The following is a 23,927-nucleotide window of genomic DNA, read 5'->3' as shown; positions in this document are numbered from 1 at the left end:
GTAAGAAGCTATATCTATGTAACTTGTGCTTTCCTCCCTTGTGAGAAATTGGTAGAGGATCCCTTGTGTGTAGTTTACACTGTGCCGTTTTGCTCAGTTTTCACTCTGGTTCACTTGGTCTACAATTTAACTTGGGATTGTGTATATTTTTCCTTGACTTAATTTAACTTGCTTGATTACTGTGATAAATGTGTTTTCTTAGAAGTGTCTAAAATAAATATATAACTTCTTTTTAATACAAAGCTTTGGTCAGTGTTTCCTTGTACCATATTACAGTAGACCTATTGTGTAAACCCTGAATACTGCTCATCTCCCTCTTGAGATAAGTCTGACTGCTCAGCCACAGCTACCAACTAAATCTTTGTGGTACAGACTGATACCAAAGGGGATGTATTGCTCTCACCTGTAGTCCTAATCTTGTGTAGTGCTCCCTAAGGGAACTGCACAGGATTCTGCCTAACAAATGGGCAAAGGAATGATAAAGGGGAATTAATTGTAGATTAGGATGACGAGAAAGGGTGGTCAAGGTGTATGAAGGTGTTGAGAGCCAAGAAGCTGACAGAGTGCATGAAGGGCACCCGCTACCAGGATGCTGATATAGGTTGGGATAGATGGATAATAGTTGTAGAGGGATTGGGTGGAACAGGCAGTTAGAAAGGATGATGGGCTATGGTGGAGTTGGCTAGGATAGGTGCATGGTTGTGTGATGTGTTGGATGAGGTTGAGGGTAGTATAGAGGGAGTTTGTAAACAAAAAGGGGTGCCTGGTCAAACCCTGGTCCTCCAGGCTAATAGCAGTAGCAGAATGAACACAATGGACCAGTGGGATAGGGAATGGTGCACGTTTCATATTTATCTTTTTATAAAAACCAATAAATGTCACTCATTAAATTCATATTCATTTTATTATCATGTACATCTATACAAAATGATCATTAAAAATCACAAAATAGTTATTCCACAATTCAACTCACTCTCAGTCATTCCTACCATTCATTCTTCATTTTTAAAAAAGAGATCTAAATCACACAACTCGTTAACCCCATTGGTCAACAGATCATCTATTTCTGTATATAAATGTCCTCCATTACAGTGGCAGATGATGGTACTATCTGTGTTTCAACAATTACACAGAGTATCTAGTCTACATATGTTTCGGTTGACTATTGGGACATCACAAATTGGTCCTCTTGATGATGCAACCTTCTTCAGGACTGTAAGAGGGAATTTGTATCATTCCCCTGTAACCATGTAGGGTGAGTTTCACCACTCGCAAAAGGCGAACAATAGCGTCTTAATGGTTTAAAATGTCATATCATTAATCAAAAGTACAGGGCTTCTTCTAGGCCTGATTGGTGTTCAGCACTAGGACATCAGATCGTAGCATGCCTGTTAAATATCATTTTATTGTGCAGTATCACAGACTGAATCTCTTCATTAAAATTCCAAGGACAAAGGCATCTGTGTATGGTATGCCCCCTCGATGTTAAATAGTTTGCATCCACAGGTGTCCTCCTGTGCAGCTCTGTGTTGTCATGTGTACGCTCCTAGTTAGTGCGACAGCCATTTATTGGTTTTTATAAAAAGATAAATGTGAAACATGCACCATTCCCTATCACACTGGTCCATTGTGTTCATTCTGCTATTAGTATAGAGGGAGAGTTATTGAAGCAGGTAAGTGAAGGTGGGTTTGGGCAGAGGTGGGTGTCAGATGTGCCTTGAAGGTTGTAAGAGTAAGGAATATAGGGTGCAGTGTAAGCATGATTGAGAGCTCTGTGTTGCGGACAGGAATATGAGCATTGAGTGAGGATTGTGTATACTAAGGGAGGTCATAAGACAACAAGGGGTAAGAAGTGGGTGCAGGCTAACAGTGAGGTTGAGAGATGTGAAGTTAATGTGGGTGGGTGGGTCTCTTGTCAGATAGGGTGGAAAGAATGGGTGGAGGAGCACGGTTGGTGTTTTAGCGCAGGGTGAGTTTAGTTTCTAATACTCCATTTGTATCCCATTACTTTGGAACTATTGGCCATGTTTAGGTGCTAAATATGTAATACTGGCTTAGCTGTGGTTCTCTCCCTGGGTTGGGCGGTGCCCGATATTGGAAATGTAGTGCAGTTGACTTTAGTCTATTTAGGAATACTGAGGATGGTCAGCGCTGAAGGACTTGGAGACCACAGGTCAAATAGCAAGGAGGTGAGAGGCCTAGGGTTGGAAGCAACAGTAATATGTGTTGGACAGGAAAAATGGCCTGCAGTTCAAGGAGCTTACAAGGTAGCCTTTATGAAAATGTAAGTACCTAGCCATAGGTTTGATAACTAGCAGGACGGAGTGTTTCATGAGCTAGGCAGTATATTTATCGGAGTAACAGTCTTGATATATGGCTTAGATAATCTCCATATCTGAATAGCAGGATGGTGCTCGAGTTGTCTGAAGCAGGGTTGTTGGAGTTCAGCAGGTGACTACTCACTGAACATCAGAACTGGAATTCCAGGGGTTTAATTGGAAATTTGCCATGAGCAACTCGAGGGGCAATGTGTTGTTGCCCCTTTGCTGTCAACTAAAATTACTACAAGTGTGGATGGGTTGGAGTAGTCATTGTATTCCTTAAACTTATCTGTACTGGTTTTAAGGCGGATACAATGGAGCATGTGCAGGCACTGTGAAGTTTTTACATAAGCTGTTCAGGACCTTGCATTGACAACCCAATGTCACATGGGGTACTGTTTCATTGACATGTCTGAACCTAGCCAGTGATGAGAGGCACATTAGGATGCTAAATCATACAGTGACAGAATACTTTGTTAATCTTTGTCTAGTTAAAATATTTCTGATTTATATTCAGCATTTTCAAATAGATCAGTTTGAATGTCTTGACTATATGGAGTGGATGTAGGTCTTTAGGACCCTACTTGAAGGCCACGTAAGCACTTATAACTTCCCCTAGTGTAATATTGTTAAGATCTTATTTATAGAACACATTGTTATCTTTTATAGAAGATTGGGATATGCTGGATGTTGATGAAGATGAAAAATTGACGGGAGAAGAGGAGTTTGAATTACTGGCTGGACCTCTGGGGCTTAATGATCGTCGCGTTGTGCCAGAGCCAGTTCAGTTTCCTGACAGCGACCCACTTGGGGCATCTGTTGCCATGGTCACAGCCACCAACAGCATGGAAGAGACGCTGATGCAAATAGGTATACATTGAGAGTTCGATAACAGCAAGTATGGCAGGATTGAGTACTTGTTAAAAAAAAAAAATGGCTTGTGGCTAATATGCTAAATGGTTTCTTTGGCTTGGTATTCTATGATGATTTTCGGTCTGGCAGATCCAACGTTACCCCTCTAAAATGTGGGACTTGTGCTCTGTTGCAGTATTGCAAGTATACGTACAGCATTTTCTTTAATAATGTATGTTTGTTTATATTCTCACAGATAATAGAAGTTATCACGCATATTATTTCCATTTCAGACTATTTAGCATTTAAATATGTCAAGCTGCCAGGTTAAAACCTATTTCATTCTCTCATTCTCCAAGCTGTCACCGTAGGTGATATGTAATTGAGTAAATGTAGTTTCCTCTTTTTATTCTGCTCTTCGGGCAAAGGGGTGCTTTAACTATTAACACATTTTGCAAATCTTTCCAAGTACACCTAATAAAAATTATGTAACAGGGTACTCCCAGAAGGAGCAAACTAGTAGGAAGGTTAAAGGACTAGCAGAAGTGTGGTACATTTATATTAAAAGCAGAATCCCATGGACACGTTTGAGGACTTATTATGACAGTCAAGATACAGCTTATTGTAATTGTACCTTGATTGGATCAAAGTGTGCATTTCCTCTTGATTAAAAAGAATGGACTCTATGGGGAGCCCTTGTGCTGATTCTGCTTACTCTGCATTTGCAGTTCACGCCTTAGAAATCCCCAATCAAATAAATAACTCTTTGTCTTCTGATCTCCCTTATTCATCAGAGGAATAGAAATTGAAAGCTTGTATCTCCTTTGCTTGATACCAAGGCACTATTTTGCTGAAATGTTCTACACTAGTCGATACATCGCCTAGTACAGTTCAAATGGAGATTAAGTTCTGGTATCATTGGTGCCAGCTCAAAGGGGACTGACCTTTAAGATGGAAATGATGGGAGATCTTCTATCACCTTAGGGACAAGTGGGGAAGCCAACATCTGTATTCACAAGTGGATCCATTGTACCACTGTGTTCTGTTAAGGTGCCCTCTCTTTTAAAGGAATCCGTGAGGTCTGGGTTCTCTTAAATAATTACATTGCTGAGTGAGTCTCCAACAACAGGCACCAGTTAGGGCACCAAAGAGAACTAATAGATTGAAAGGGTTGGAAAAGAGGCCAGGGTTATCTGAGGCAGGCACCTGATTGAATAGAGAAACCCAGGTATTGAAAAAGACATTTTGGACTCTGGGGGAAACATAGTTTTCAGTTGATTTTACAAATGTATAATTACTGATGGTGAAATGATAGGGTGGTTAGTTAGTCTTTCACGTGTGTTTGCCAGCCATAAATCAAAGACATGAAATTCAGTAGAATTTGATTTAGAAAAACTAAGCTTGGAGTGGGTTTGGTTGCAGTTTTCAAATGGTGAGCTCAGGCAATAGGAAAGGGAAAGAAGCAAATGGATGTGTTCAATTTCGACAATTTCTCAAATATTCCTCCTTAGATTGCAGAGCAGCTAGAGTCTATTCTGAAGAAGTCTGTTTTAAAATGTATCGCAGCCTCTGCTGATACTTGTGCAAGAACATTATTCAAAGATACTTCTATTGTGGATACAGCAGTTCTGTATTATTTGATACTGAGATCCGAAAACAATTTCTATAAAATGTGTATAGCTCTCTAACCTGACCTACAGCAGTAAACTAAACACATGCACTTGTAAAGTATTATCAGGCCCATACATTGACATTATTTCTCTGTTTGCTTTAACAAGATGGATACAACCGATCCTGCACTACACTGTACAAGCTCATCCCCTTGTTCTCTGCAGGGAGGGGCTGGACGAGTGCCCCTGGGGATTGGTCTGGGGAGCTCAGATAAGTGTCAGGATAGAGGAATAAATAAAGCAAAGTGAAGGTGCCCGAGCTAAGAGGACCTTATGTCATTAGTCCAATGTCCATCTCTGTTCTAATCTACTCTGTTCTGAGGCATCCTTCCCAGGAAATAATTATTTAATGCACTCAGTCTGGGGGTGTTTTATGTGCTCTAGCAGATTTCCTTACTTTGCCTTGCAGATGGTCCATAAGATGAGTCGTCCTCTAGGAATCTCTAGCTGTGTGACACTCTTTTACAGATGCAAGACCTTTCAGAGTACTTCACTTGCATAGGGCTCTCGCTTTGACTCTTACTAGACCATGCAATTTTCGGCCTTCAAACCCTGGGGGGCCCTTGGGTAGGATTTCTTCAACCCCTACCCTGTTTCTTTCAGACTGAAGTTAGAATCCCAGGCAATGGTTGCCCTCCTGGGTTTGAGCCCACCATAGGATTTTCTCAGGTTCGTAAGGTTGGAACATTTCCTTAACTCTGATGGCTTTATAGCTACTACCCAGGATCTGGGCTAGACTCCCGCAGCAAGCCATTCTTTCTACTTTTCTCCACTGTCCTCTAGCCAGTTTTTTGGCCAAGGCTGCCCACAATCTCCTTGCTCCAATTTCTCTGCAAGTCTTTGCTCCCTCACCTGTGGCCTATTTGGCTTGGTTACCTGCTCCTCTTTCCCTCTTCACATAGGGCTGTCAAAGCATCATTTTCCTCCAATTTTGCTTCACCAGCAGAGCATATTTTTACCCGATTTGTCTGTTTTTGGCAAATTTCATTTTTTGGCAAAGTGGGAGGGCTTTACCCAGAATTTGCCAATATCTCAGCAGACTGAATTTTGTCTGTTTGAACACCCCAATCCGCATCCCCTGTTCCCCCACTGCTGCAACACCAACTCTCTGGAACGCTGTCCCATCTCCCAGTGCCGCAGAGCCCTAGTGGCGCGTTTGGGATCTTTTTATATTAAGGCTCTAGCACCAAATTTGTGATTGGTGGTTCAGCGTGGGTTCTTATGTTTAGTTTAAGCAAAGTGGATCCGCCATGTGTGTGTAATCAGGTGTTCAGCCTTTTCTGATAACTAATTTTGGCTCATGCTTCTTCCCCCACAGCCTGAGGGCTCCAACATGGTACCCCCATCAGGCAGGCCAACATTCCAACTGCCTTTAGTTTTCATTGCTCATTACACCTGTATGCATATGTATGGGATGCCCCTACATTGGGACAGGCCTGAAGCCTTTCATTAGCACCAAAATCTGCATGCTCCGTGTTAAGCACCACCTTTCTGTGCCCCGCCACCAGTCTGTTTACCCAAAATCAGCGTGACTGGATGGAATTCAGTGCACATACTTTTATTTTCATAGGCTTCTCTTCAGATTTTAAATTGTCTTAGGAAGGCCAATGGGATCGACGGACAAGGTAAGTCAAATGTTTTTTTAAGGATTTCATTAATCAAAAAAAGGGGAGATCCCTAGATTTCAAGGGTTCAAAACAAATCTTAATAAGTGTGAGAAATCAGAGGGTGTCTCACCCGCTGGTCGCCGAGGGTCTCTGCCTCAGGTGGCCAGGGATCGGCCATCGCCTTTAGAGCTAGACCAGTGCAAGGTGTCTTTGGGGAGTGGGTTTGAGATAGACAATGGTGACCTGCGGTATTCTTCCCTCTTTTGTTCATCTACCCCATCCTATTTTTTTTAGGATTTTCTGAAGTCCCATCTCCCCCTCCCCCTCCCCCTCCTTTTTTACACAAGCACTGCACCGAGGAAGAGGATGACTAAGAGTTACCAGACTAACTCACATTGTACTGGACATGTCCCGTTAATCGGGTCAGGCAAAGTCAGGCACTTTACCCTGAGTGCATACACCTGATGCCAGTTAGCTCTTCTCACACGAATAATAGGCAACACCTAAAGACACACTCGGACCCAGGCGGAACACGAGAACGTACAGAACTTCCGGGACGAAGGCACACCTACTGGAGCAGAGCAACGGACCAAGGGACGAGAGCAGTGGCCAGAAAATGCCAAGGCTTCCATACTGGAGGTCGTTGCCTCTTACAGACCGTGAAAGACACATGGAGAAGACCAGATCCCACAAGTGAAGATTGCATTGTGTTTCAAGGATTCCAGCGACCCTCCTGGGTGAACGGCAGAGTTTGGGAGGCGAGACCAAGCCTGTGGTACTAACCTTTATCTGCAATCTGGAAACCTCTAAACAAGAAAGAAGCTCACACAGCCGGTGAGTTGGCAAGCGACCTGAGAGACCGGTGTGTGTTAAAGTGAATGAAGTAGCAACATCATATCACATGTGAAGGCTGCACACGTGTGGATGAGACGCGAAGAAAGGCAGACCCGTGAATTAACTTAAAAGTTAAATACAGCTGCAAGATCAGCAATACTAAGTAACAGAGTGGTTCGGAAAAGGAAGTAGCCCATTCGAAAGTCTCTGTGAAAGGTACATTGTTTGAAGCTAAAAAGCTAATAAACGTCAAGAGTGAAAGTAAATTAGTGAACATTGAGTCAAAGTGGTCCTGCGGTGGTCTGTAAGAAAGCCACGCACATTCGAAAGACTTCGACATCCGAAAGCGGTCACAGCCTGATTGAGGGAGATCCGAAGTATACTAAGCTTGGGGAAGGGAGCCCCCTATTGCAACTTTGTGTTGAACCTTATTTTGAGAGGTCTGAGCCCGGCAGAGGGGAATCTACGAGAGCTGTGTGGTGAAAGGTCTGAGTCTGGCAGAGGGGGACCTTTGTGAATGTTTTAGTTGAAACATTAATTTTGAAGTCGGAGAAAGAGACTTTAACTTGGAAGGCCAGGAGAGCATTGATCCATGGTTTTGAACTGTGTACTTTGTTGGCAACCGAGCCATAGTGTCATCCTGCCTACAAGGATAGCTTTACCCCATGATGCCTAACGTGGGGAGGAGAGCTGGTGCAGCTACATTATCATTTGAACACTGATTTTTCCTTTTGCATACATTTCTCCTTTTGTACTAGAGATAGGGAAGGCATTAGGGTTTTGTTAGCATGGGCCATTTTGATTTGATGGACTTCACCAGGACTGTTTTGTTTATCGTTTGATGGTTGATGCTACTCCCATTTTAGTTATAGGGCAAAATAGGAGCTTCTTCAAACCCAACAATTTCAATAAATGTTTTTACAAATTGTATCCATTGTGCCAGTGTCAATACTTGTGATACAGAAAGTCCTAAGCTAATTGTCTTCTTGGGTTGAGACTTGTTAGGCAGAATCCTGTGCAGTTCCCTTAGGGAACACTGCAAAAAGATTAAGACTACAGGAGTAAGCAGTAAACCCAATTGGTAGCAGTCTGCACCACCCAGATTTACCTGGTAGCTGTGGCTGAGCAGTCAGACTTCTCTCAAGAAGAGTAAGGCAGTATATAGAGCATACACAATAGGGCTAAAAACACAGTAGAGCAAACCAACACTGACCAGAGCTTTGTATAAAAAGTATATAATTATTTATTTAAAACACACTTTAGGCACTATACTAGCACTCTAAATCAAAAGCAAGTTAAAACACAGTCAGGTAAAGTATACACACCTCCCTTAATAACTATTAGACAAGTCAGAATTAAAACACCACGATTTGTTAAACAGATGTGGGCACATAAGCTGATGGCACTCCAATAGTTCAGTTAAAGGGAGAGAAAAAGGCAGAGCATAGAAATAAAACAGGTCCCAACACTTTTAGGAGTTCTCAGCAAGGGGGTAAAGGCAGTAAATACTGTAGAGCCAAAGTTCATAGGCCAGGCCTACTTTAAAGGGAGCAAAGCGAAATGTGCCCAGGATCACACGGTTTAAAAATGCATTAAACGTGTTTCCAGAATGTTCAAAAGAGGTTGGGGTGATTCAAGAAGGTAAAAGTTAGAAGGTCTGGGGCCAACCCCGTTGGCAAGCCAAGGATTTAAGGCAAACCGAAGAAAGGGAGGCCAGGCAGGACACAGTACCTTAGACAGAGAGGAAGCTCCAGTGGTGGCATTTGTTCCTGGCAGTGGTTGCAGTACGTTGTTTCGACCAGGGGAAGATAGGATCTCGTCGAGGAGGAAACGTGGAGTCGTTGCACTGCACAGGGATGAAACCAGCCGCAGAGTTTGTCAATAAAAGGAGCGTTCCTTTTATTCACGGTCAAAGTGGTGAAGCTTGGCTATCCGGCTACCGGGGTGCTTGGCACGAGCGATTCGACCAAGAGACGTCTTTGGAAGGCGAACAGGGTGAACTGGTTGGTCCCACCAGCTCAGAGGAAGAAGACTCGTCCAGCAGAAGGTCTTCTCTTGTTGGGAAAGTGGTGAGGTCGTTGCAGCAGGGCTCCACCGGTGGTGTAGTCGTTGCAGATGGCTCAGCTTCTTCCCTCTTCAGATTCTTAGGTCCTGTGGCGGCTTCTGAAGTTCCAGTCCCAAAGGCCCTGCTTTTATGCAGAAAAACCCCCATTCATCAGCCTAGCTGTCAATCACACATTCTAAGGGCCATTCAGAGTAGAGTGCGACTTGGGTTGCCGAGGCAACGCAATCCAGGGTGCCAATTCCCCCCTCCACCCCTCCTGTGGAACCCAGACAGAGTGGCACCATTTGGAGGGCTTCTGTGGAGAAGCCCGCCAAAATAGTGGAACAAAGGGCTTGACCTTGGTCAGAGTTACAGAGACGGACACAAACGCCATTTTAGAAAAGAGTTCTGGCAAAAAGACCCAACCGTGGATTTAATATTAAATTAATAAAACAGCGGTATCTTTAACATTGCACCAAAAAGTGGTGCGTTTAAAATCAGTGGGAAAATCCCATAGAGAATATTCCGGTGCAATATTTCGCATGGTAACCACTGCCACCAGCCAGAAACTTGACAAGGGGGGACTGGACAGTGCCCCCTTGAAAACAGACCCAGGGGCAATATAATTAACCCCTTCCAGTACTTCCACAATATGATGGTTTGTACTGGTTCTGTTCACAATTTTGGACTAGTAAAGTCAATGGTGACTTTACATGCCCTGGAAGACAGTAGTCAGTCCCAGGATATGGAGTCTGTTTGGGGGTCACTATGACACCCCTGTGTTACTGCACTGAGGGTGCTGTGTAACCACACATAAAAATAGATGATACCCTATGGAGTAAAAAGAAAATCCCATAGCCCAAAATCACACAAATAGTCAGACATACCTCAAATCATGTCTAAGAGTGGGAGTAGAAGAGTCTCATTCTTAGCAGGAGAAAAAAAAATCCAGCAAAGCTGCTGGGGGACTCAATAGGTTTGGGAAACGAGCCTTATAAGAGAATTCTCCCTAACAAGGCTACAGGCGAATCTCCCCTCCCTAGCCTTCCTCTCTACAGTCTTTGGGTTTGGGCTTACTTGGTGAGGTTCTGAATCCCATTTAATGGCCTTACCAGTTAAAGGGTAGTCATTTGGCATCAGGAGCAGGCTGGTGGAGTCCTTGCTTCAGGATATTTGCTTTCTCAAGTCTGGATGTATCAAAATCTCTGGGATAGCAGTGTGTGAATGGGTCTGTCAGAATGGTCTCAGAGATCAACGGACAAGACTAATTGAAATATAAAGTGTACAAAGGGGTTTTCTTTTGGGATTGTGTACAGGTTTGTGCCAGAATAATGCGGTGGATGAAAGGTAACTCAAATGTGTCTCCCAGGTGCTTGAATTGACTACCACTGCTCTGACCTCTTCCTCCCCCCCAGACCGTGGAGTCAGTGTCCACTTTTAGTAGGGTTCTCGTTGCAGAATTGCTTGTGTCCCAATCCCTATAAAGTCCTTCTTATGGAGTTTTCAAATGATGGGGAAATCTACTTTGTCACAGGGTAGTCCCTGGGCGTTGATGGCAGCCTGGCTGAATCCTCGCTTCAGGTCTGCTCATTTTGATGGATTGTCAAGCACAAAAGAACGCTGACATTTCATACCCGATATCCGGTCCAGACGAGGGGAATGTTGTGCCACAATGCCACGCAGATGAGGGACTGAAGATTAAGCAGCCCAGGAAAAGCCAGAGCTACCCTACCATGAATAGTTAAACTGTGGGAGTTCCATGTTAGTTTCCCTGCACCACACAGACAATTCCCCGGAGGATAGTGCAAGGACAGTGCCAAGCACTGAGCCCGGGACACTTGATGGTAATGATGTGGAAAGGTAACTATTATAGCCACTGGTAGGTACCAGTGCATAGGACTGGAGAGCAAATAATGAGTAGATAAGAGTGAACCCAGACTGAGAAGTATAACAGTTCAGAGGGAATAAAGAACAGAGTAACACCAGGGCAGTAAAAGGTAAGGGCTAAACAGAACTCCAGGATGGAGACTGAGAGCAGAAGAGAACAGGAACGAAGCACAACAGAGCCGTTGAGACATGAGTGCAGTCTCAACAGCGTTTAAATAGTCCCAGAAGGCCCTATAGAAACTTCCACCGGTTGCCAGGCAACACCTTGATGCTTCCCAGTGTGCCGGCACGAAGCCGAAAACACGGCCTTGACACGCATGCATCATAGCCCCAAGATGGTGGCACCCAGCCGCAAGGGCCCTCAATGGTGCGGGGAGAACGCTGGAGTGCGTATGTGGCCAGAACTGCCTTGTCAGCGACACCATCATGGGTAGCGTCTACAGGCTCCCCTTGCCGACCAGCCAGACTGCTGATTACTGTCAGTAAGTGAGGACATGCCCCAGCACGTGACATGGAGCAAGCTTTTACGGGGTGGTAGAGTGTGGGTGGTTAACGGACTGACCCAACCATCACCTCTGCCTAACGAGTATCTTGGAGTCTTCGCTGATCCTACCTTTCTTGTCACCATGTCACAGACCTGTGCCTACTCCCATCATGGGCTCCCCCTTCAAATCAAGGACTCTGCCCTAACCTAGTCACCTCTTTCTGGGTTTGCTGATGCTTACCACCTTCTCCTTAAATACTTTGACTCACCCCTGTGGTTCCTTTACAAAACCTCCCCCTCTAACTGGTCGCTCCTCCAACTCCTTGCACCTCCCTGATGTCACATGCTCCATTTTTCTGTTCTTCAACCACTTAAGTCATTCATCCCACCTCCTCCTTAAATTCCCCACCCTCCTCTAAATTTCCAGCCTCCTCCAACAATCTTCTGACCTTACCCTTCACTCCGCAACCTCTTCATTAAATTCTCCAACCTCCTCTTGAAGTTACAGAACCTCATCCAATAACTGTCCCACCTACACTCTGCTATTCCAGCCGCCTCCTCTGCTCATTCTCCAACACTCTGCAAATGCTCTCTAAGCTCCTCTTTAGCAACCCACAAACTGATTGGGTTTGTAGCTGCTTTTAAAGTGGTCTGGCCCCACCCTCTCGACTGGTCTCCATGACAACAGGCTGAAGCTATGTCTTTTGGGGAGGTGTCCACTGTGATTCGCTGCACTATTTGTTTTATTTATGTACTTTATTTGTAACGCACTGGAACACAGCCCTAAGGCATGGAAGTGGGGGGACAAGACAGAACAACAAACATTAAAGCAGCAATTAAACACAAGAAGTCAGCAGGCGAATATCCATGAAAAGTCACTCAAAAAGAAGAGGCTTCAATCTGCATTTGAAGGAGGCTATGGTTCTACATATTCTTAGATCCAGGAGCAGGGCATTCCAGAGTCGTGGGGCTGCTACAGAAAAACAGCCATCTAGTACCTGCAGTATCTTGGCTATGGGCACTTTCAACAAGCCAGAGTTGTTTGATCGTAAGGTTTTCCTGGCAGGAAGCCATGCTAGTTGTTTTGCCAAATACACTGGACTTTTCCCGTAAAAACACGCATGGGTGATGCATAATGTCCAGAACGAAATGTGTCCTTTCTGCAAGTTCCCTGGGGTGGGCTTAATGAGACAAACGCTATATAGGGTGGGGCGGCAATCTTTATTTTCACTTGTCTGCCCTGCTTCCTCTTTCTTTGTTTCTGTCTGCCTGCTTCTTACAGCTCTCCCTGCATGTCTGTTGCTAGAATGTTCTTTCTCCCTACACTTTGATGGGCATACTTGGGGACTTTAATTCCACTTAGGTAGTGATGTGCACACTATAAAAGCCAATTAACATAACATAACTTGTAAAAATCAAAAGGCCCCACTGAACTAGTCTCCATTTTTGACTGGCAATGTGAAAGCAAAGAGAAAATGGATAAAAATGTATTGGTTGCATATTTTATATTCTGCCATGTTTGTATATTAGAATTTTAAATTGCTTTATGACATGAATCTAGGGAGGACACATAATGATATTGTCTCGCTTGTACTGGTTCTGCAAGTAGATGCTTCAAATTGATTTACTTCCTTTGCTCAGCTGCCCGCTTTATCTGTCCGCTAACTGGGTATTCAACCTTGGCTACCTTGTTCTAAATGGAACACACGAGACAGGTATTAAGTTGATGAGTTTCACTTTGATAAAAACATCTAACATGTATTAAAAACCATCAACAAAGCTATGCAAGCTTGTTGAATTCTGAGGGAAGGGCCTTACACTTGATCAGTTACAGGGGTCTCGCTGTTAGAAGTTTTTCTCATGCAGCGCTATAGAATAAAGATATCTTCTTGAGCTGCTCTGACCCATACCAACTTCTGCGTTTTGATTTATTCATCATCGCTGAAGCTGTGTTTTGGCAGACTCCTGTTTTCCACAGGATTTACATAAGCTGCTTTGGAAAAGGAAGCCCGCGGGGGAACAAGGGCGCGGGTGTTGGCGTCCCGCGGATGGTGTTTGGAGAAGCCCAGGAGGGCCACCGTACTCGCGGAGGGGAGGCCACGCCCACTCCCTATTTCCTCTCCTCATCATCCCCGCAGGGCAAGAGGACCGCGGGGGAGCAAGGGCGCGGATGTTGGCGTCCCGCGGAGGGTGTTTGCGGACCCGTGGAGGTGTACCTTCAGGACTTTGTCCCTCTGACCTTGAGGCGGCGCAAGGACGCAGTGTTTAGGAGGTGAAGAGGAAGGCCCGGCCCGGATCCGCCTGGGAGAAAAGGGTGAAAGTAAGTGCTGGTGAGGGACTGTAAGAGGAGCTGTTTGTCTGTTTGGTCTGGACTAGAGGGCTGTCATGATGCCTACCCCCGGAGCACCAGGCCAGGCCCAGCACCCCCGGGAGCAGGCATCAAAAAGCCCTCCCGGGAGCAGGCATGTAAAAGCCCAGCGGCCCTTTATAGGGGCTCTTTGGACTCTGTCCTGGCGTCGTTGGCGCCAGGCTCATGTTGGACATCAGTCCTGGCGCCATAGGCGCCAGGCTCATAAGGGGAAGTGTTTGGTGCACTTACCTGAAGCAGACCATGCTGCATACTCACCTGATGCAGACCATGCTGCATGAAGAACCAAGCCAAATGAGGCTTAGGAGGGACTATTTTTCTGAAGGAACTATTTTGTTACTTGGGTGGGGCTGTGGAAGAATACTCACCTGGAACTTCTTCCAAGGCTATTTAAGCCACGCCTGGACAGCCACACGTGCTTCGCGTTGTTCTGCATCCCAGCAGCTGAACGCTCACCGTGTCAGCTCCTGCACCTGGACTCCAGCCACTCCCGCCTCGAACCTGGAACACCTGTAAGGAAAGAAGAGAAGAGAAAGGTGAAAACCAAGAACTTATTCAACCTTCTTACCTGCATCCGGAATCTTCAGGCCAGCATTCCTGAAGGAAGACTTCCATTTAAAAGCACCGCGTTGCTGGCTGCAGCGCCGCGCTTCACTCACCTGTTCCCGAGACGCCGCCCGGCTCCATCGCGGCTCTCAGCACCGGTTGCCACATCCCTGCACCTAGGGGAGAGAAGAAGAGACAAAAGGTGAGCAAGGGAACACAAGAGGAAAGCCGAATTTTCAGCCATATTACTTACCGGCTTTTCTAGGTGAACCAATCCACATCTCGGGTCGGCGACGCATCTTTGGCAGGTACCGCACCCCGGCCCTATGGGGAAAGGACAAAAGACATTACTGGGGAATTATAAAGACATTTAGAGGGGTCGCTCTCAGCACTAACTCACCTGATTTTACCACCTGCAATTTAACCCCTTAACGCATCGCCTTCGTTCTGCACCTGAAATAAAGGACAGATCACAGGTGTGGAAAAAACAACATAAATGGAGGCTCACACTTGTTTCGCTCCCGGGATCAGAAGGGAGTGCCAGCCAAAGCCCTAAATCTGGATGGACAAAACTCTGTTCTAGTACATGCGGGTGAGCCCTTCACATGTTCCCCCCGAATGCCCACTAGAGATGAAAGAAGGGGGCTGTCGGTTGCCGCAGGGGGACAGTATAGTCGCAGGACAAGGGATTAGGGAAGGTCCAATACCTACCAACCATGGCAGTCTGTGTGATCCTTGTGAAGGAGGGGATTGTACCTCTAAGCCTCAGGCTACCACAGGCCCCATCGGAGGAAGACTTCCTGGCCCGTTGTTCCATCCATCCACTGCAGTTGTGCTCTCTCCCCTTGTCCCCACCCTGAGCGTCAGCCCCCCCAAGGTGTTATCCTTTTCTGGAATTCTTGGTCCCGGAACAGAGATGCCGGAGACAATGAGGAAGACACTACAGGAATCGGAGCAGCTATCCCTCAGTATGCTCCACTCCTGCCAGCAACATCACGGCCTCCACCCCGCCATTTGGCTCTAACATTCGTGCCAGCCCGGGAAAGACTCCTTCCAGCCCTGTTCTGGCCAGCCCAATTGCGGAGGGCAGCCCTTTTATTGACTATGTCCTTGTATGCAACCTCCCCCTGGGCAACAGAAGTTTCGGGAGTGTACCTATGTCTACAGTGCGCCTATTGGCTAGCCCCTCTCTTCACCTATCTCCACTTAGGGTGTCCAAACAACCAAATTGTGAAACCTCCCCGGCTGCAGGGCCGGTCATCAACCCATCAGTCGAGGTGGACTTGTCACTCGGGGGGGTGTAAGTGTAAACACGTTTTGGCAGAGTTGTTGGCTGCTATCAGAAATCTGCTTACAACACTAATAGCCATTCAGGGGAGGGGGAAAGGGAGGGGGAGCCCTTTCCCACTCCGATTGTTTGTAAGGGTCTCTCTGACTTTTCTCTGGTACACCCTAAGAACCAAGACCCTCTTTGTCCCGTGACTATAGCCCCAACATCATCTGGCCCTAGCTTGTTGTCTGGGATGAGACATTCGGTTATTGGAAAAGTTCCCAGGGCAGGGGGCCCCAAGCACAGTGAGCTCAGTGGGGCGGCGGAATCTGCCCCAAATCCAGTAGGTCTAAAAAGCCCTAATCATGGGGGGATGATCGTCTGTGGTCAACGGCACAGAGACGGTCCATCTCAGCCTCTTCTTCAAGGCCAGATTGGTCGAGCTACAGTGTATCTTCACGGGGTACCAAAAATGGAAAGGAACATGTTGGAGTCCAGGGAGTCTCTCGTAAATAAGTGTTCACTGGCTACGATCCGTGAGAGGTTATTCCTTTGTGTCCAGGGAATCCTTGGTGGGCTGTCGGAGAATGGCCAGTTTGGGCAAGAGCATGGAGGACATAGTGGAATTGGCCTTTTGTGACTGGAGACTGGCGAGCAGGGTCCTGGGTCAATGGGGGGGGGGGACGAGAGGGATGCCAGGGAGCGGAATTCTAATCAGTCCACACTTATATTTAGGCTCCAAATACCCCTTGAGGCCAGTCAGGAGGACCAACCCCCTGTCTGGGGCAAACCTCACTCCCCTGGGCCGTGTTCGGTCAGGCTTTTTGGGGGCCAGGCCCAGGCAAGGGGAGTTATTCAGAGGGTGATAGGGCCCTTTGTTCCTCCCTTTTCTTTCCCTTATCTTGTATGGAACTGCAATTTTATGAAATTGTAACCTGGATTTGTGCAATAATGTGTATCTTTGTCCTTTAATGGCTGTTTATACATCCGAATAAACTTCTGTGACTTGATAAATATGGAGATTGTAGTAACGGGTCTTGATCCCCCCCACCCCCCTTGGGCAGGGGGTGCACTTTCTTTCATCATGTAAGCAAGGGGTTTGGTTCTCTTGTGCTATCTTCCCAGTTGTTTGAGTAGCATTTTTATGGGTTGGCTTGCTCTCTTTCCCAGTTCTCCTCTCCTTGTAACAATGCAGGCAGTTTTCCGTTCTGGGTTTTCTTTTAGAAAACTAGTGGGATTCTGGGAGATGAAGTGTTCTTTTCTAATCTGCCCCTTAATGGTCTGGCTAATTGTGGATGGGGTTGTTTTGTGTGGAGTGGTTTCTATCATGTGAGCCAAGTGTCTGTCTGTGCTGTAAGTAGAGGGTGCTGCAGAGGTGACACGGTGGGATTTAGGATTACGCCGGTAGGCACCCCGAATCCCAAAAGGGAACCTCCTCATAAAGTGTTTTCTTTATTTTTAGAGTACCACATGTCTGATTGCTTGTTTATGCAGCAGTAGTCAGTATTATCTTGCTATGCCTCATGTGATATGTGTATTTCCACATCAGGTCTCCATGCCTTATGTCTCTAGTGAGTAAGCCCAGATGATGGGTGGGATCTTTGCAACTTTTACAACACTCTGTCAGGGAAGGCCCTTAGAAAATACCTAATTTGTTGGGAGGCCCTATTCAAGAATGCATTTCCTCAGACGACTTTGGGACTCGCTGAGAACAAGTTGTGGAGGATGTTTTAGATGAGTACATCCCTTTCAAATGGATTGTGTCCTCCCACAGATTCCTCATCTTGAATGTATTCTACCTGTGGTAGCATACTGTGGAAATGTTTGTCAGCAGGGGGCACCATGCAGCTCTGGTGTTGAGGTTCCTTAGCACTCTTAGTCGAGTTGGGTAGTGACGTTGGTGTCAGTACAAATATCTTGCACCATGCCCTGTGACCTCCATTCATTTTTCCGCATGCTCAGCACGCTTCTCAGGAACTCCCTTTGTCACCAATCCAAGTAGTCTGCTTAACCTCAGACCAAGAAATTTGAATTGGTCAGTTTGAGGATTGTTAAACCTAAAACCAAGACTGCTTGTTTTTTGTTTGTTTTTTTTAATCTTTTTATTGAATTTTATACATATTACAACAGGAAAATACAAAACAATTAAACTCCCCCTAATCCCTTATCTCTCCCCCACCCCCCTCCCATCCCCTAGAAATCCCTGCATCACAATGTTCCTTAAAATGACAACACCCCCAAATATCCCCCTGTTCCCCCTAACCCCACCCAAGCCCCCCACCCTTCCAACACAACTCATCCGGCTTGAAGATCCAGCAACTTAAGTCTCTGCAGTCGCCATTGCTCCCGAAAGTCCCCCTTCAAGTAGTCCAAAGTGTCTCCCCATTCCTCTGCAAAATCCCCCAACTTATTGTTAACTGCAAATGTGGCCCATTCCAGAGACACTATTTCTGACATTTTCCTCAACCAGTTCTGCTCCGTCGGAATCACGGGGCTCTTCCACCTCTGGGCAATAAGAGCCATCGCAGCCAATATGAAGATTATTTGAACTTTGCGTTGCCCCACTCTCTTCCCACCCTCCCCCAATTCCCGACCTCTTCCCAAAAGAATCACCCGAGGGTCCTGGCCCCCACCGTCCCCCAGGGCCTGGGCCAGAGCCTGCATGACAACCACCCAGAAGGACTGGATAGCCAGAGAATCCCACCAAATATGAGCCACTGGCCCCTCTTCGCCACAGCCCCTCCAACACCTATTCGAAACCCCTGGGTAAATTGCATGCAGGCGGGCCGGCGTGTAATGCCAACCAAGCAGATACTTATACCAGGCCTCCTGAAGTAGAACAGCCCTAGCCACCCTCGGAATCAGTCTCCAGAGTCTCACCCACTCCTCCCATTCCACCACCTCGCCAATCATCTCCTCCCATCTGTTCATATATGGCCATTTAGTAATCGGGCCCACAGCATCTAACAGCCTATAAAGATCCGAAATCAACCCCCTGTATCCCCCATGTGTCAGTAGATAGCACTCGAAAGGAGTCAGCTCACGGGTTGCCGCTGTATGAATCTCCGTGGACATCACCCAATGTCGGAGTTGGAAATACCGGAGCCTTTCCCCCTCGCCCATACCAAATTCCCGTTTACAGTCCTCGAAGGATTTCACCTGCTGATCACGAAACAGGTCCCTAATGACCCTACATCCCCCTTCCTCCCACTGCTGGAAGGCCCCCTTTTCCAACCCCGGAGTAAAGTCCCCATTATTGAAAAGGGTGGTGAATGGTGACGGTAACGTGGTAATCACCAATTTCTTCACGACCACATCCCATATATCCACCAGGCCCTTTGTGATACTGCTCATATAGAGATGCGCCGGTCTGAGCCTACGCGGAAGCCAAAGTACCTCACCTAGATGATGCCGAGCTACCGCTCTATCCATCTTAACCCGGTGCTTAATATAATCTGCTCAAAACCACTCCCTAATTACCCGCAGCTGTACCGCCTCATAATAACAGTGGAAATCTGGCAAAGCCAATCCCCCCCTCCCTCTTGATGCAATCAACAGTCTCTTAGCTACGTGCGACTTCTTACCGTCCCAGATAAATTCACTAGCTGCTCTGTTCAGTTCCCTAAAAAAGCTAGCTGGGATAGCTTGAAACAGGTAGAGCAGCCGCGGAAGGATCACCATTTTCAGCGCCACGCCCCGGCCAAGCCACGATATCCTTAGGGAACTCCACTTCCTGAGATCCTTTTTAATTGCTGTCAAAAGGGGAGGATAATTTTCCCCAAACTACCCCGATAATTGAGGAGTAATCTTTATCCCTAAATACCATATCCCTCCCGGACTCCACTTAAAAGGGGAGGACTCCCTCAAGGCTTTGGCCTCCACTCCCTCCAACGAAAAATTCAATACTTCAGATTTCTGCAAATTAATCCTTAGGCCCGAAACCCAAATACAAAGCGTACAACAGCGGCGAGAGGGGGCACCCTTGCCTCGTACCCCGGCGAACCTTAAAAGAGCGCGATAACGTGCCATTCACCACCAAACGCGCCACGGGAGCCTGATAATTTGCCTGCACCATGCGTATGAACCTCTCCCCCAATCCCATTCTTGCCATTGTCAGAAACAGAAAAGACCACTCCACCCGGTCGAAAGCCTTCTCAGCGTCCAGCGCCAAGAGGATCGCCGGAGTGGAGGTCTTCTGCGACTTCTCAACCAGATGGGCCACCCGCCTAATATTGTCTGCCATTTGTCGGCCCTGAATGAACCCCGACTGGTCCTGATGGATTAGCGTAGGCAGGAAAACCTCCAAGCGCTTAGCCAAAATCTTAGTATACATTTTTGCGTCCAAATTAATGAGTGCTATGGGTCTGTAGGAGGTACAATCCTCCGCGTCCTTGCCTGCCTTGTGGATTAAATACATTTTTGCCTCCTCCATGGATGGGGTAATGCCACCCGAAGTGTGAAATGAATTGAATAATTGTGCTAAATGAGGGGATAAGATGTTGGAGAAAGCTTTATAAAAGGAGTCCGGGAACCCTTCGGGACCCGGCGCTTTGTTATTGGGGAGAGAAGCGATGACAGCACGCACCTCAACCTCCGAAATAACATGAACCAATGCCTTGGCATCCTCCTCAGAAAGACACGGAAGGGACAAGTTTCCCAGAAAATCCCGCTGGGACTGAGAATACGTTTCCTGCCTCCGGCAACCTCACTCTCGCCGCCTCCACCTCCCCCTCCTGCTGGAACTCCAACAACGCAGCTGTCTGTTCCTTTCTGCCTTTAGAGCGATGAATTGCCCCTCTCAGGGTGGCCTTAAAAGCATCCCACCGTATACTGAGGCTCGTATCTGTGTCATTATTTCTTTCAAAAAAGGATCTAATGCAGGTGGTTAACTCCTCCCTAATCAACTGGTCTCTCAGAAGTTCCCCTGGGAAGCGCCTACCCACTCGCAGTTTCATCTGCACCACCTTGTGATCTGCAATACCTATTGGGCCTGTCTTTACCTCCTCAATCCCTCCCACCAGGCTGGTGGATACCCAAATGTAATCAATTCTCGATTGGGATCTGTGCACATCCGACAGGAACGTGTGACCTTCTTCCTCTCCCCTCAACACCCTCCACACGTCTTTCAACCCTGCCCCCTCAAACCGCTCCCTCAGTTGAGGAGAAGCCACCACCTCCCCCACCTCCTCCTCCCGCGTGTTGCGCCCGATCCAGCCGTCTATCCCATGCCAAATTAAAATCTCCCATCAGGATAATCTGTCCTCTCGCAAATCCGTCCAGCGCCACTAGAATCGCCCTCAAAAACCGCTCCTGTCCCGCATTTGGAGCATACACTGAAGCAAAGGTGTATGTGGCCCCTCTGCACTCACCCCTCACCATGAGGTATCTCCCATTCTTGTCTCCAAGGACATTTTGAACTTTGAAATCCACCCCTCTGCCAAATGCCAGAGCCACCCCCCCTTCTTGGTCGGACCTGACGCAAAAAAGATCTGCAGAAAGCCTTTCAAACGCAGGCGGCCCTGATCAGTACGCAACAGATGTGTCTCCTGCAGCGCCACAACATCCGGGAGATGCGTTATAACAAAACATTCCAATTTCGCACGCTTGAGGGGGGAATTCAAACCCCCTCACATTATACGTTACCCACCTAAGAGCAAAATGACAACCTGCCCCTCTCCAGTTAGCCCCCCTCTCAGCTGTTTCCCAGTCTCCCCCTCCCCCTCCCCCTAGCCCTGATCTCCCTGACTTCACCGCTTCATTTCCCCCAACCCCCCTACACCCACCCCTACCAAACTTCCCCCAGCCCAGAACCCCCAACTTAGGACTGGCCGACCCCCCCGCCCCCCGCCCTCCCGCCCTCCTCCCACCACTTACCGGACGACCTCGTCCTTTCTTGTTCCAATATGTTTTACTCCTCCCCCCAGGCAATATTCACAACCCATGAGTCCACCACCCCCCATCTGCTACCCCAAAGCCCCTAGGGAGCCCCAGACCCTTCTCCATTGCCACAGCCCTTGCCCTCTGCATTTCGAGCTAGCATCTTACCCAGGGGGCCTAGCCCTGCCCCTTCTTCTTGCCTCGCTCTTGCCTCGCTCTCCCACCATCGACCATTCCCATGGCCTGCTCCTCTCTCTTTGGCCCCCCCGGGGTGCGGGATCCCCAACAACATGGTCCCCTCCTCCGCTATCCAGATCCAAGCTTAGAATGCTGGCCGCCTCCTGAAGCGTAGTCACTCGCTTCTGACTCCCCTCCCACGCAAATACCAAACCAAAAGGGAAGGACCACCTATATTTAATCCCCTTTCTTACCAGCTCCCTGAGCACCGGGCCCATATTCCTTCTTTTCAGCAGCATGCTTGCAGCCAGGTCTTGAAACAACTGAATCTCTTGACCCTTATGGAGAACTGGCTCTCTCTGTCTGCCCATAACACTGCTTCCTTCTGTCCATATCTAGCAAAGGCCACCACCACCTCCCGCGGCCTAGGGTTTGTTCCCCCCAATACCCGACCAACCCTGTGGGCCCTATCCAGGACTATCGAGCGCCGGTCCTCCTCGCACACAAGCTCGGCGAAAATCTTTTGGCACTCCTCCTTCAGCTGATGATCCGCCACAGCCTCGGCAGCAGCTTAATTCGAACATTGACCCGCCGACACCTATTTTCTAGATCCTCCAGCATCACCTCCATATTCCTTGTTGCGGAATCCAGCCGGTCTATGGCTTCAGCATTAGCCATTGTCTCTCGCTCATTCTCCTGTAGTCCCCTCTCCAGTAAATCCGTCCTTTCTCCTAATTGAGCGACTTCCCGACGTATGTCACCCAGAGCCGCGTTGAGGTCAGTCCGCATGAGTTGGAACTGCTCCTGGAACGCCTGGGCCAACGACTCTGAGTCAGCATTTCCTCTCTGAGATCCTGCCTTGTCATCTGCGCCGATTCCGCCACTGTTCGCTACCTCCGCTCTCCTGCGAAGTGGCTGAGCCTGGTTTATGCACCTCCCTAGTGTCTGTAGCAGGCCACAGCGTAGGTAAAGTTCTGTGCGAAGCAGTGCCAGGTTGACCACCCCCTCCAGTCTTTCCTTTGGATCTGGAGGACATCTGTGCCAAGTCCAAGCCACTCCAGGCGTCACAGAGCAGTTCAGTAGATTAGAAACACCCCTGTGCCGGCCGCAACCACAGTTTATTAAAAAAAAAAGGGTCTGGCTCCTCCAAGGGGACCGAGTGGGCGACCCCCCCACCCCGTGTGGAGCCCCCGCTCCCTTCCCTTCCCGTTGCAACCAACCAATCCTCTCCTTTGAACAAAAGACTGCAGCGCTCCACTGATGTTCACCCTGCAGAAAAGTATCGCCGCCCTCCCTATATCGAGGGCCCAGACCAGGGGGAGAGCCAGAATGCCGGAGTTTGACTTTTCACCTACAGCGCCTCCACCGTGCGTCTCCTGTGGCACAAATCCGTCTGCATGCAACCGCACCACTGAGCCTCCCAGCCCTTCTCCCCTGGCAGTTCACAGCTCCAAGCACGATCGGGGTGGGGGGTGGCACAGCTCACCCCCACCCCCACTCCGCACCTGCCACGGTGAGGGGGCCCCACACAGGCTCTTAGCAAGCCTCTCGCCAGAGGGGAGCCAGCCAGTCCAACAGCACCCACACTTGTCTCCCCCGTCCCAAGGGCACCGTGTTCCTCACGTTTCCACAGGCCAAGAGGCTCCCCAAGCCGCCTCGTATGCCTCCACAGTGTCTCCTGAGGACATCCAAGTGAGAGCAGCTCGCAGCCGCCTCTCTAACACTCCTTCTCAACAGATGCCGCGTTACTGTTCGATCTCGCGGCTCGCCCGCCTGCACACAGTCCGGGGGCGGGGCGGCGGCACCACTCCTCCCCCGCTCCTCACCGTTCAAAACGCGGGGGCCCCACAGAGGCCTCCGCCTGGTCTCACGTCGACCTCCGGAGCCTGTAACTCCACCGAGGGGGGGGCAGGGCGGTCCAGCCCCCAACACCACCTCCTCCTGCCAAGGGGCGCCGCGCTCCTCCTGCTCCCGATGCGGGGTGGCTGCC

The 23,927-nt window shown here is 48.1% G+C and overlaps 1 protein-coding gene across 10 annotated transcripts in view; it reads left to right on the top strand.

Annotated features, from left to right (window-relative positions):
- HERC1 (HECT and RLD domain containing E3 ubiquitin protein ligase family member 1) overlaps positions 1 to 23,927 on the top strand; it is a 3,379,312-nt gene that overhangs the window by 2,162,926 nt on the left and 1,192,459 nt on the right. For 9 of the 10 annotated variants that reach the window (XM_069624399.1, XM_069624403.1, XM_069624396.1 and 6 more), the window contains exon 47: positions 2,991 to 3,191. In XM_069624399.1, coding sequence (XP_069480500.1) covers positions 2,991 to 3,191 — 201 coding nt within the window. The remainder of the gene's footprint in view (positions 1 to 2,990; positions 3,192 to 23,927) is intronic. The other variant, XM_069624398.1, reaches the window with a different exon arrangement.

The sequence above is a fragment of the Ambystoma mexicanum genome, chromosome 11, assembly GCF_040938575.1.
Source record: "Ambystoma mexicanum isolate Mex_15411 chromosome 11, UKY_AmexF1_1, whole genome shotgun sequence".
Taxonomy (NCBI): Eukaryota; Metazoa; Chordata; class Amphibia; order Caudata; family Ambystomatidae; genus Ambystoma; species Ambystoma mexicanum.
The sequence above is the reverse complement of the archived record's forward strand: the minus strand, read 5'-3'. Positions and strand labels throughout refer to the sequence as shown.